A 13,657-nucleotide genomic window follows, 5' to 3' on the forward strand; every position below is an offset into this window, starting at 1 on the left:
CAGATGGAAACTGGCGCCTTATATACCCGCTTGAAGAATTTCCCCCCCTGGCCCCGACCAAGAGCAGGGATCTCCCTCTATCCCCAGAATCTCTTAGCTCCCAACACCACATCAAAAAAACCAGAAATTACCAGTCTAAAATTCACCCATGATTTATGGTTATAGGTCCTTAAAAATTGGCCAAACTCCCCAATATACTAGATTTGCCCAGATAGTTCCAGCAGCAACACCCCCCCCTCTCCATTCCGACCGTGGTCTCTCCCGGAACATTTATCCGGTGACGGTACCCGCCCGGACTCTTTTGAACGCGGACACAACAGAAAGGTGAGTGGCACAATCCAACACTGGCACCCTATTGCACTCTACCCTGTGGAGCTTTGACACCCCGAAACCTCCTTCCACTGCTCGACGCCTCCAGTCCTCATCGTTACATCTCTCTGCCGACAGGTGGAGCGATACCGGCGCAGACACCCCCGCCTGAGGACCACCGCCACCAAGGCACGGTTATATAGATAAATAAATATACATAATCAATAAATAAAGATGCCGCAAGCTGGATAGGGAGCCGTGTGCAAATCCGCTCTGTAATTTACTGTGCAACACTCAATAAAGTGCCGATCTTAAAGTGCGTGTGCCATTATTAAAGTGCTGTGCTAATTGTGAAGTACTGTTAAAACAACCCCCGTGCAACCTTCATACATTACTATCTTAACGAAGGGCTCTTCGTTACACCCAGGTTGCTTCCTAAAGTGTAGTAACATGCTGAGGGTCACGCCCTCACAGTCTTTAAAGCTTCAACTTCTCACCTGTGACTTAGACCTGGAGAACCAACCTCTTCAAGCAAGCTGAAACAATCCAGTTGCCTTCAACCCACATCTTCAGAGTTTCCGTGTCCTGAACAGCTGAGCTCAGTCACAGACGTCTCTCTGAACAAACTGAATTTTCCCCTATTTTTATTTGGCAGCTTGTGGAACATGTCTCTACAGCCAGTGGGATGGATCCAAGTCCGACCGGGTCTCCCGCCATGTTTCTGCATGACTGGCGCATTGACGAATCCAAACCCAGCTGCAGCTGAAAGAATGACACTGACGCTGAAATGAATATGCCATCCACGTGATTTATTAAATGAGAGAAATTAAGAGTTACAGGTTCATCATTCTCACAGTTGGTCATTTTAATCAGCTCCTTCCTGTTTTGGCTGCAGAAAATGTGTACATGGAGAAATGTTGCCTGAGGGATTATAATATGTTCCTCTGGAGTGAAACACACCGCTCTCCACCTTTCCATGTTGAAGGACGGTCACCTAGTGCTGGCTCCGCCCCTTTCTTGTGAACACACACACACAAAAACAGGAGACGAGATGCTGGCTTGATGTACTGAGTTTTACCGCTGATCCCTGACTGATGTTATTTGCCAAACCACAGTGAGAAAATGACCTGGATATGCTGACTCTGTTTCATGGTACAGTCCCCAGAAAAAAGGAGGGAAAACAGACACCTGTGATTTCAAAATAAAACAGGAATTAACCAGGACAGAGAACAACATAAGAAAGCTGACAATTTGAAACAAACCACATGACTACAGATGAATTTCTTAAAATGAACTCACTGACAATCAGCAGTCAGAACAGGACTGTCACACTTCCCCCAATTTGAAGAACCCAAATTAGATGTTGCCTAGTTGGCTCCTCTGATTAACTACTAATGTCAACAGCACGACCCTTGAGATCAAGTTACACCATTTGTTTAACTTTCACCAAAACAGAACAGAGAAATTTGTCCCAGTGAAAACAGGAAAGGATGAAGGAGTTCCATTACAAGTGAGCCTAACAGAGCCAGCTTGAGGATACCCCACAAAGTACCTTGACAGTCATGACACCAAAAACCAACCACATTTGATATTGGAAACACTAGACTGGATCAGGAGGGTCGCTGCAGGGAGTTTATCAGGCCGGTCCAACACCAAGTCACTAAGGCCCTAAAAATAGAAGAATGAAAAGAAAGCATGGTTATAAATGCTGTTCCTGGTCCTGAAATACCACCTAGCATTTCTGTAGATGTGAAAATACACAGTGCTGATGAATCCGTTCCAAACCTGTGAGGGGACTGAATTACCATCATAAAGGTGCTCCTACTCTGCATCACCAGTGACGCTCCTCACAGTGACATTCAACCCCACAGACACCTTGTTGTTCCACTGACCAGATTTAATCACTGCTCCTGAGTCACCATTCTGAGGACTTGCAGGTGTCAGGCACCTCCACGTCAACAAGGGCGTTTTAAACACACCCTCTTATATTACCCATATGCTACCAACAGTCACGTGCAGCTGAATGAGAACAAAACTAGGATTCCTTTGGTTGGTCTCAAGGCTTTGATGCTCCACTTCAGCTCTTTCTGTCCCTGTTGGTTAAATTATGTTAGGAGACCTAAAAGCTTGGGTGCAGCTTTGAGATGGTTGACGTTCACTTCCAGAGGCACAAAGCAGATATTTCCTGATCTGCAAAGTCAATTTCAGGAGTAAAAGTCAGCAGTACATGAGTGACTTTGGAACGCTACTGAAGCTGTTACCTCAGGACAACTGTTGGTTGGGGGAGTTCTTTTTCTACTTTTAAAATCCAAATTTCTTCTAGCCCTCACAAATTACACCATTTGTGTTGCTGAGTGGTAGTGACTGGAATACTGGGACCAAGAACCATCTGTTGGTTCATTTGAATTTAGTTGTCAAACAGGATCTCCAATATCATCGGCTCAAGCTTGTCAAGGGGGCTGCAGGTGAAGTGGACCGACTGTGGAAGGTGTCCCATCCTTGGTCAATCAAACCTGTATATCTTCCCCTCCTAAGCAGACCCAAGTATCACATTTTACTGACTGGTGCTGCAGGCTGGGTTTATTTACAACTGTCAATGTTATGGTGAGAAAATGTACTTCTACTCTCATTGTACGGTTGGTGAAATCTGAAATGTGTATTTAAACCAGTACCTTCACAGACGACGCTGGCATCTTCATTGTGACCACAGTTGGCCCTCCCAAAGCCTTTATGTTGACAGTCAAATAGTGACGACTCGTCTCCTTGACACTTCACATTATCCATCCAGATTGGTCCACTGCCCTGCCCAAAGTATGCGTCACCTTGTGCGGACACAGCTTTGCCACAACCCAGCTGTCGACAAACCACTTTGGCATTCCTCTTTGACCAGCGATCGTCACACACCGTTCCCCACCGGTCGCCTACAAAGACCTCCACTCGTCCAGAACATCTGCTGTTGTCAGGGCTGACCAGCCTCACTGGAGGATTTGGTGCCGAAGTGCTGTCAACGCCTGATAAAATGGAAAATAAAGTCCGTAAATACCAGTTTTACTGCCACATTTTTGGAAATTATGGAAAAAGGCACTGTATGAATCTTCAAGGTTCCAGTGAGCCAGACAGTAAATCTAGGATTAAAAGAAGTCAGTGTTTTTCATGACTTGAGAACTTACAGGTGAGTAGAATAACTAAAATGATCTCGTCACAGCTCCTTGTGTCACCTGTGAGGTCAAGTCTGGTTTTTCTCCCGTCTCCATGTTTTGTCTTGTCGTTTTCTGTTTTATTTTGAAAAGAAACTGTCCTCTTGTTTCAGCTGACTTGCCCTTCCTCTTGTGGCTTGGTCTTATGGCATCTGATCCCTGTTACCCTGTGTTTCTATGTTGTCAGTGTCTCCCTCTGTCTTGTGCCAGTGTTCCGTCTCCGTGGGTTCACCCCAGTCCTTTGACCACAGCCTCAATCAGTGTTCTGTGTTTTCCTACCACCAAGGAAGAGATTTTGTTAATTTGTCAACCTTAGTCTAGTTTTTAATTAACATTTTTATAGCCTTTGTTTGCTGACTTTTCGTAGCCTATTGCGTTTATTCCTCCATTTCAGAGGAGTGTTCTTTCATATATTTCTCATAGCCACGCCTCTTCCCCGACAGGAGAGGGGTGATCTTGTAAGACAGGTTCGGAGCCTGTTTTCTGTTCCTAGAACTTGGAGTCACCTGGAAACCTTCAATAAAGACTTCATTGACACACCTGAACCCTGCGCCTGTGTCCAAGCCTGGTGGTGACACATTGTCTGACCTTTAACATTTGAGTGTTGGACTCTCTTGTAATTTGGTTTCTATCTCTCTGTTTTTCCTGATCCTCTGATATCTCTAAAGGGGTTTGTCATTACTGAACCCACTGCTACATTCTCACCATTAGCAGCCGTCTTCGTTGACCTGTCAGCAGCAGTCTCTGTTTTGGTCCACCAACAAGCACCCGATTCGCAAAACATTCACTTGTAAAACCTACGAATTGACATCACTCACAAACGCCTGCAAACAGGTGGGCTAAGGGTGCACACTGAGGATTGTCTCTCAAATGAGCACGATAGCAAACACTGACTCAGCACATTTGCCCTGATGAATATTGTTGTGCCAACTCAACCAGACCAAGAGATTAATTCAGAGATGTGACAATCAGTCCAGCTGAAGAGGCTTTCGGCCTGTGAGGCCTAACACCTCTTTTCAAAGCCTGAATTCAAGTGACCACATGTTCTTGGACAAAGGGTCACAAAGGAGGTGTGATGACTCTGGCCACTGGCCCCCCTCTGAGAACCTGGCCACTGACCACATCCAAGAACCTGTCAAAATGCTATTGGCTGAGACCCAGTATCATCCCACAGGAAGTGACATCATCGGCCTCCACATAGAAACTTCAGCGTGAAGAAGACTCTCTCTCTCTCTCTGTGATTTTCGCCTCTCGGTGTTTCTTCTCTCAGTGGTTGTCTTCCCTTGAGTGGTTTGCAACGTCTTCAGAAGATCCCACCCTCCGGTTCTCCACCTCGGACCTCGAGTACAGTGCAGCAACGACAGAGCCCCCACAAGGACAACTCTCTCCCTCCTGTTCACTCGTCCAGAGAAGCCACCGTCGAGCCACGCAACCCGCGTGAACTGGTCCCAGGAGAAAGAAAGCCCATCCCAGCTTCTTCATCCTTTCCACCAGTAACTCCAGCAGACCCTGCAGGCTGCCCCGCCGCCGCTCTGCTGCCTTCCGAGTCGAGCCGAACCGCGCTCCGGAACACGGAAACTGAATCCCTTACCGCTCCACCGGGTCAAGTAAGGATTCCCTTAACGAGGCATTTTCTGGGCAGAGAAATAGCTTAGTGTGTTCTATAATGTCTATGAATGCTCTGTTGATGTGACGAAGTCCTGTAATTAGCAGAAATTACATAGAATTATACGTTATTTATTGATTTTAGTTATTAATAACCGTGACCTCTCAAGAAGGCGTTACCGGTTATGTGTTAACACACATTTTTGGGTTTACCTTTGTCCTCTCTCTCTGTCTGTCTGTCTCTCTCTCTCTGTCTGTCTGTCTCTCTCTCTCTCTGTCTGTCTCTCTCTCTCTCTCAGTCTCGTTGAATCACGAAATGCTCTGCTTAGTTATGAACATTCCGTAAGTTCTACCTCCACGGTGCTAACTAGCGGCTAGTTAGCTGAGCCTAGCTAGCCTCAGCTAACTAGCCTAGCTGCACACACACACACACACACACACACACACACATATTATCACTTGTATCTTTTGGTTCGATAACCGTTACACCAACGTGTTGCTGATTGATTGATGCACTGTGTTAATAAATATATTTTTATTACATGAGAGAAGTCGTAGTATCTTTTGTGTACCAACTTGTGGTCACGTGTCTCAGCAACAGCAGTGCTCGGACCTCCTCCTCCAACATCAGAGCTGTCCCCAGGTAGTTGATGTTACAGGATATTGACTGTTGGTGGATCAACTCTGTTAGAGACTGGTAACTGTTACAAGTTTGGTTGTCTTATAGTTTCCAGGGTGGTGCCCCGAATTATTAATATATATTATTAATTATATTTATAATTATCAGTTATCATTATTTTTGACCAATTGGCTCTTCAGCACACAACAATATGCAGCATGGGGGTTTTTACCTCAGGATGCAAAATACTGGAGGCAAAAAATGCAAGGCACAAGCTATGTGATGTACCAAAGGCCTGCACTGAACGCCTTTGGAGGAGGGTGTTACACCACACAACACAGCACACAGACGGCTGCTGTCATTGGGTGGTGAGGGGGAGACACAAGTGAAATGGACTATGAATACAACAAGGTAAGTTTGAATGAATATTGAGTTTCCTATGAATGGTGGTCAGGAAAAGGACCAGACACTTTTCTTGTCTGTATTGAAGTAATGATGGCAGACCGCAGTAAGTCAGTTTGCAAACTAGAGGTCTTACCCAGTGACATTTTTCATTTGTTTTTAGACCGAGGAGAACAATGAAATTAGACCAGATCTGCAGAGACAGGGAACAGTCGCTGGTGGCATGAGATCAGTTCTGGGAGGAGGGGGAGCAAGAAGGAGTAGGAGAGCAGCTGCTGCTGCAGCATCACAAGTAGACCAGGAACAATGAGTGCAGCCTGATTAAGGCCAGTTCCATGAGATTCATCCATTGTTTTTACATCAGCTACATCCACTGGCTATCAACTGAGTACTGAGTAGCTTACAACAGCAGCTCCCTCCAACCCGCCGGACTCCTTCATCCTGCCAGCTGTGGCATACCAGAGGCTAAATATTGGCATCCAGTGGCAGAAGCTGTTTTACAAAAAAGAAAGAACGGTACCTGAGGGTTCTTCAGTCTATGGGCCCTATTTAAGTGATCTAAAAGCTGGCGCCCGGTGAAGTGTCAGCGTCATCATAGTTTCGAGCCAGCTAAAATGATGTCTTAGTGTCAAGAGCCCTCGCCCTTGAACTAACAAACGAACTTGCACTCCGACTGTGCCAACAGGTGCTTAAGTATGTTAATGAGGTGTAGTGTGGTGCAACCATGCTGCACTGACATTTTAGAATACCAGAATAAATTCGCACCGTAGAACAAGAAGAGGTTGGTCTTTGGTCAATCCTGTTATGGTTCAAGCGCTATTTAAAGGGCGCATCAATCAGATGAGCAGATGTGCAACATAGCAATGCAGTTCTATTGATGCCGGACAAAGTTGGAATAGCGGCCGCCACTTCCTCCCAGGCCTGCTGCACCTCAGATGGCTTCAGTGGATTCCTGCTGCTCCTGTTTCTAAACATGACCTGAATGCCCGCCTTCATCCGGCACACAAGGAGGTCACTTTCTCCAGATAAGAAGCGCTTACTCCTCCTGAGCTGAAATGGGTGCGTCTCTCATATGGCAACATGTAAAATCCTGGCATACCCTAAAGGCAACGATACGAGGCACTCTGGTTGGTTTGAGTGATGTCATGCCTGATCCACACCTAAGAATAATTAGGTCCTGCCCTGCCTCTTTGCACCATGGTTTGTGCACTGATTACATGCCCTCTGAATATAAAAAAATGAAGCTGAACACAGCACAAACACAAAGCGAACCACTTGGAGCCCACTGGGACCAAGAACCACCTGTTGGTTCATTTGAATTTAGTTGTCAAACAGGATCTCCGATATCATCAGATCAAGTTCACGTGTATGTAGACAAGTACCTTCACAGACGACGCTGGCATCTTCATCGTGATCACAGTTGGTCCTCCCCAAGCCTTTATGTTGACAGTCAAATAGTGATGACTCGTCTCCGGCACACTTCACATTATCTAACCAGATTGGTCCACTGCCGCCCCCAAAGACTGCTTCACGTAGTGCGGACACAGCTTGGCCACAACCCAGCTGTTGACAAACCACTTCGGCATCCTTCAGTCCCCAGAGGTCGTCACACACCGTCCCCCACTGGTTGTTGTGCAAGACCTCCACTCGTCCAATACATTTGCTGTTGTCAGAGTTGACCAGCCTCACTGGAGAAAATGAAAAAAGGATCATAATAATTGTCATTTGATAAATAAAGGGGTGGCCCCCATGCCGCTTTTCCGTGAAGCGGCATAGAAAATGTACAGATGGTGGATATAATAACCGTAATTTCCGGACTATAAGCCGCTACTTTTTCCCCCTGCTTTGAACCCTGCGGCTTATACAACGGTGCAGCTGGCGGTTTCTGGTAGGCTGGTTATATTTCAAACAGATGTTACTGCACCTTTAGGCCTACTGCTCTGTTACAGGCACTTTTAATTTAGCACTTTTAAAAAACACTTAATTTAAGCATTGCCTCGACGAGCGCTGTAAGCTTTGTTTATGGTACGTGCGCTGAGAGCGCACCGTTTATTTCTCCTCAGTAAATACGTTTCGAATGCTGTGAAAGTTTGTGTGTCTTAAACGTGGTGTGATGTGATACAGTACAGTTTACACAGTAGGTACATGTTCCATACTGTTGTTATAAGTTATGCATATATGCAACTTGTTGTTTGTAGGAAATGTTAACAAATCGGAAGCTTCCCCAAACAGCCGTCTCTTTCCTGACAATCCCCTTTGTGCATGAACCCTTACATATGGTGATGAAACATTAAAACACCTGCGGCTTATAGTCCAGTGCGGCTTGTGTTTTTTACCTAAATGTTGCTGGTGCGGCTTCCAGTCAGGTGCGCCTTATAGTCCGGAAATTACGGAAATCAATAACATGAAAAACATTCAGTACACCAGCTCAGGCCATTCCCTTCATTGTTGAGTCCCCCTGGGTCCCAGCACCAACCAACCTGACTTCATGAAGTTGTTCATTGGGAACCAGGACATAACTCAAACCATTTAAAGAAAGATAATTGCAGGCTGTCAGTTTTGGTCAGATGACAGTTTGAAGGATGAATGAACCACACAATTCAACCATTTCAACCGACCACATGTGTCCACCCCAGGCGTGGCGTCCCTACACGGCTGGGACTCTTTTGGCTGCAAAGAGAGAAAATATGATCGACACTTTACCTGTGCTTCCTGTGACAGACTGCATCAGCAGGAGCACCAGCGTCCCCTGAAGCACCTTCATCATGGGATGCAAAGTTGCTGGAAACGACACAGGAGATTTTACATCAAACTTCATCCATTCAGACTTTCTTTGGGGTTGATTAAGGTTGAAATACAAATTCAATTAAAGCTGCAAGCAGCGTTGTTAGGGCCTGAGCCCCCGCGCGGCCTACGGCCGCGTCCATGACACTGGCCCGAATCCAATGGTGTAATCGGCAAATCCCTAGGCCTTGTAGTTTAGGAGATACGAGCCTCAGTGCGCTGCACAGTGTGACTGCAGAGCTGAGAGCCGGCCCTTTAAGAGCCCCTCCCTTCTCTGCTCGCTCTCTGCCATCTCTGTCAGAGCTGAGAGCAGAGCTGAGAGCAGAGCTGCCAGCTGGCCCTTTAAGAACCCCTCCCCCGCTGCAGTGTGTCTGATCTGTGCTGGAGTGGAGAGAGTGGAGGATTCAGAGAAATATAGTGTGTAAAAGCTGAATAAGTCGGCATACGTTGGTCAAAAGTCACACAAAATACCATATTTTTGTAGGGATTTTTGTCAGGAATACAGTGGTGTGTTTTTAAAAGCTGTGGAATGTATGGTGTAGATGTGAGAAGCATTTGTTTGAGAGTATGTACCCTGAGAGGACACGCTCTCCCCATAGACTTCCATTGTAAGGCGAAAAGTGTCTCCCCCACTTTGACGGCTCATAAAATCCAAACCGAGCGCGTTGTATATTAACCTTGAACAACTTTTAATCAGCACAGTTGGGAGAGTAATGTGTGAAAGTTTGGAAGCCCTGGCATTTACGGTTTAGGAGGAGATAGATTTTGTTCGGGGCGCAAAATTGTCCAAAATTAGACATTCGTGTCCAAATTGTGGACATCCTGTTACAGTTAGGTCAGGGGTGTGAGTGTATGATTTATCCGTCTTGATGAGACAAGTTCAATGGTGTTTGTCCCATGTCTGTAGGACATTCCTACAGTCTGTGGCGTGGTTTTTTGTGTATGTAGGTGGCGCTATTGAGTAGAGCGCCTCTTTTTTTTTTAATTATCGAATTTTTCGCCGCACCCGATGTGCTTACCAAATTTGGTGAGTTTTCATGCATGTTTAGGTGGTCAAATTTACTTTTGAAGTGGCGAGTGTGACTTCGAAACATAATAGGGTCTTCGCCAGGGACTGGCTCAGGCCCTAATAATAATAATAATAGGAAAAACTTTGCAATTTCAGATATAATTTTGCCACCATAGGTTTCAATGGGGGACCTCACCCCCCTGTCCCCCCCCGGACCCCCCTGTGATGTTTTTAGAGGCCTGTGATGCTCCTAAGTGTGTGTTTTTACTGCTTTTAGCGCTGACTTCGTGTCTCTCTGACTTCGAAACATAATAGGGTCTTCGCCCAGAAGTACCTTCTGGCTCAGGCCCTAATAAATGTCAAGTACTACTACTTACAGGTAGATGAGACCATTATTTTCCTGTCTGTCTACTTGCCTTGCAGTGGCTTTCTGAGGGACAGAATCGATGAGACCGGCAGCGCAGAAGCCTGTTGGTGACCAAACATATGATGTGAATTTACAAGTTACTCATGGAAGTAATACCAAAACAACCAGGGTTAAATGATCAAACACCTTAATGTTAATGGCAAACCCTGTCACGTCATCCTTGACATCATTGGTCACTGACCTTTACCAGGTGAGAGATGGTGAGTTTCTTGGAGGCTTTTTGGAGCTGTCAGCATCAGATCACTAGCATAGCCAAGCTTAGCTTCTGCAAATGTCTCAGCAACACAAATATATACTGCCACATTTTTAAAAAATGTTGATGAGCTTGTTAGATGACTCATCACAAACTCATGTGGGAGTGTCAGAATAAAATGTGTATCAAATCAAAACACTTTGAAAGAAGCTGTCACGCCCAGACTTACTTTGAGTACCACTGGAAACCCTGAGGCTTCTGTTGTCTTCAACTCTCTCTGATCATCAATCATGGTGTTGGGGGCCAGCGTTTGTAGTCACCTCTCTGTTCATGGATATCAGCAGCTTTGTCAGGTAGTCAACATCCTTTCTGCCTCTCAGAGCAGAAAAACAAGATGGGTACATTCCCCACTGCAAAACTCTTATTGCAATAAAATATATGCTCAAGCTAATATTCAAGCTTGTCAATTTGGCATGTACGCTGTTAACGTGAAGGTAACTGTGGGGAGAGCATTCTGCTCCCTGCTTACGCTCGGCTGCATAGACAAAGGCAACATGCAGAGACTTACTGTGGTCGACAATGACAGCATGAGAACGCCTCTAAAACTGCCCAGGTGCTGCAGTGCTACTGAGATGTTTGGATGTTGGAGTGTCTTCCTTGGTGTTGCTTCAGGTGCAGGGAAACAGTTTCAGGGAACTGTGCAGCTCAAGCTTCAGTTCACCCAGAGAGCTTGGTCAGGTTCTCCCCAGGACAATGTAGACATTGGCACTCCTGTTTATATGCAGGTGACGGCTGCTGACTTTTTCACTGTGGTTGTATCCATAAAAAAGGAGAGGAGTAATGTGCTCACTGGGGTGACATGGAAGGGGAACAGAATCCCAAATATCTGATTTGGTCCTGCAGTTGCTATATTGCATCTATGGAGCAGTGGTCCTCACCGTGGCCCCCCAGCAAGAAGGTTGTGGGTGGAGCCCACGGTGACCAAAGGCGTGGCTGGGAGAGCCGATGGATGGATGGATGATGTACAAATCAAAAAAGTGGGACAGAAGATAAATTCAAGTAAAAGTGTGTTGTGGCTGGTTCTGCTGAGGCAGGTGGAAATGTTACCAGAACATTCCAAAAGAATTTCTCCTGTTGTCTTTTATTGTCTTTGTTGGAAGTCTCAAAATTCCTGGCACATTTCAAGAAATGAGTCAAGCACACCATTTTCATTCAAGCTGGATGCTTCAGGGAGCAGCACGGTGGTGCAGTGGTCAGCACTGTGGCCTCACAGCAAGAAGATTCAGGTTCGAGTCACGGTTAGGGCACGGGGTCTTTCTGTGTGAGTCTGCACGTTCTCTCTGTGCCTGCGTGGGTTCTCTCCGGAACTCTGGCTTCTTCCCATCGTCCAAAGACATGCAATTGGGGATGAGGCTGATTGATTCTCTAAATTGACCGTAGGTATGAATGTGAGTGTGAATGGTTGTTTGTCTCTCTATGTTGGCCCTGCGATGGACTGGCGACCTGTCCGGGGTGAACCCCGCCTCTTGGCCATGGCCACTGGGATAGGCTCCACCCCCCTGACCCTTAATAGGAATAAGCAGAAAACAGTGGATGGATGGATGGATGCTTCAGGTTAACAGCGTCTTGCGGAGGCGTTTGTCAGCGCATTAATCTTCTTTACAAAAATCAGACTGTGCAGGATGACCTCCGCCCAATCATGTCTTTGCAAGGTGCTGGAAAACTCTGAAGTGAAAAAGACTTCTGCATTTCTTAGCAGGTTTCACTTCATTTTTGTCCGTCAGACTTTTGTCAGAGCGCACATGTTCTTCATCATCAAACACACAGGAAATGAAATGCAGTTATTTATACACATATGATTACATTTGGAAACAAGAATTTCCAGTGTGATATACAGTAAATACAATCAAACAGACACTGCTTAAGATCCATAACATTCAATGGAATAAGGAGACAGAAGAAGCCGAAGCTCAGACACAAAGTTCAACTTGAAGAACAACATTGGACAGAAGCAAATAGAACATGTAACATCAAGGGAAGGCAGCTTCTGGCAGGGCTATGAACAGTTTCTCTGCCACTGGCAACTGAGGTAGACGGATATGAAAATGTTCCAGAAGAGCTGCATTTTTGTGTCTTCTTTAATGTTGCTGCTGTGGAGAATGAATGTTACTTTGTCTTGTCTCCATGATGACAGCGTAAGAGATCATTAACCTGCCAAGTCAGATGGGTTTCGCCTCTGTCTACATGCTTCACTAATGATGGGACATTGTCAGGAAGACACTTTTCTGGTTCCCACTGTCTGCTGATGTCACGTATTTTTCCATCAGGGGAGAACTGTTAGCAGAGACTCCGCCCACATACTTATATAATTATGACATTATCAGTGTGTGTGTGTGTGTGTATTCACATGTACTGTATGTATATACACACACACACACACACACACACACACACACACACACACACACACACACACACATCCATATATACTTGTATTTATTGTTCTTCTGAACTCTCAGAGTTTATATCCAGTTTAATTCTCAAATCAGATAAAGTCATGATTGTAGGTGACCTCAGTATTCATGTGGATGTTGATAACGACAGTCTTTGAACTGCATATCTCTTTTAGACTCAATTGGTTTTCATCAGTCCGTCCATGAACCCCCTCACTGTCACAACCACACCCTCCACCTCCTCCGAATATGTGAAACTGAAGCTGAACATCTAGTTGTATTTCCACAGAACGCTTTTATCAGACCACCAATCAATCACTTTGGAATTTGTAATGTCCTCCTCGAAACCTCCTCCTGTCTCCTAGACCCCATCCCAACCAAGCTGCTCCAAGACCCTCTCCCCTCGTTAGCCCCTCCCTCTTAAATATGATCAATGTGGCGCTGGTATCTGATTCCGTCCCTCAGTCCTTTAAACTAGCAGGAATTAAACCCTCCTCAAAAAAACAAGCCTGGATCCAGAAGTTCCACCAACTACACCTACATTCATATACATGGCACATACCTTCTACCAACATTAAATCCTCATTTTCTCTCCAAGGTTCTGGAGAAAGCAGTTGCTAAACAGCTTGTAAACTTTCTCGCAATAAACTGGTTCAGGT

At 45.6% G+C, this 13,657-nt stretch overlaps 1 protein-coding gene across 1 annotated transcript; it reads right to left on the bottom strand.

The window, feature by feature from the left end:
• Nucleotides 1-1,127: 1,127 nt before the first annotated feature.
• On the bottom strand, nt 1,128-10,333 carry LOC147270973 (scavenger receptor cysteine-rich domain-containing group B protein-like). Its single transcript, XM_086203247.1, has 5 exons — nt 10,303-10,333; nt 8,836-8,913; nt 7,515-7,820; nt 2,982-3,320; nt 1,128-1,977 (listed from the first exon to the last, which is right to left on the bottom strand). Exons 1-5 carry the CDS (start codon nt 10,316-10,318, stop codon nt 1,970-1,972), a joined length of 747 nt encoding a protein of 248 aa, XP_086059373.1. The 5' UTR covers nt 10,319-10,333; the 3' UTR covers nt 1,128-1,969.
• Between the last annotated feature and the right edge of the window lie 3,324 nt (nt 10,334-13,657).

Source organism: Aulostomus chinensis, chromosome 1 (genome assembly GCF_037954235.1).
Source record: "Aulostomus chinensis isolate RoL2024-O1b breed Wild chromosome 1, RoL_Achi_v1.0, whole genome shotgun sequence".
NCBI lineage: Eukaryota > Metazoa > Chordata > Actinopteri > Syngnathiformes > Aulostomidae > Aulostomus > Aulostomus chinensis.

What these genes read in the sequence shown, in the direction of transcription:
- LOC147270973 (XM_086203247.1), bottom strand. An exon ending in GTCTGTCACAGGAAGCACAG is followed by an intron (nt 7,821 to 8,835) that starts GTAAAGTGTCGA and finishes CATTTTCTCCAG; the next exon opens with TGAGGCTGGTCAACTCTGAC. An exon ending in TGCCAGCGTCGTCTGTGAAG is followed by an intron (nt 3,321 to 7,514) that starts GTACTTGTCTAC and finishes CCATTTTATCAG; the next exon opens with GCGTTGACAGCACTTCGGCA.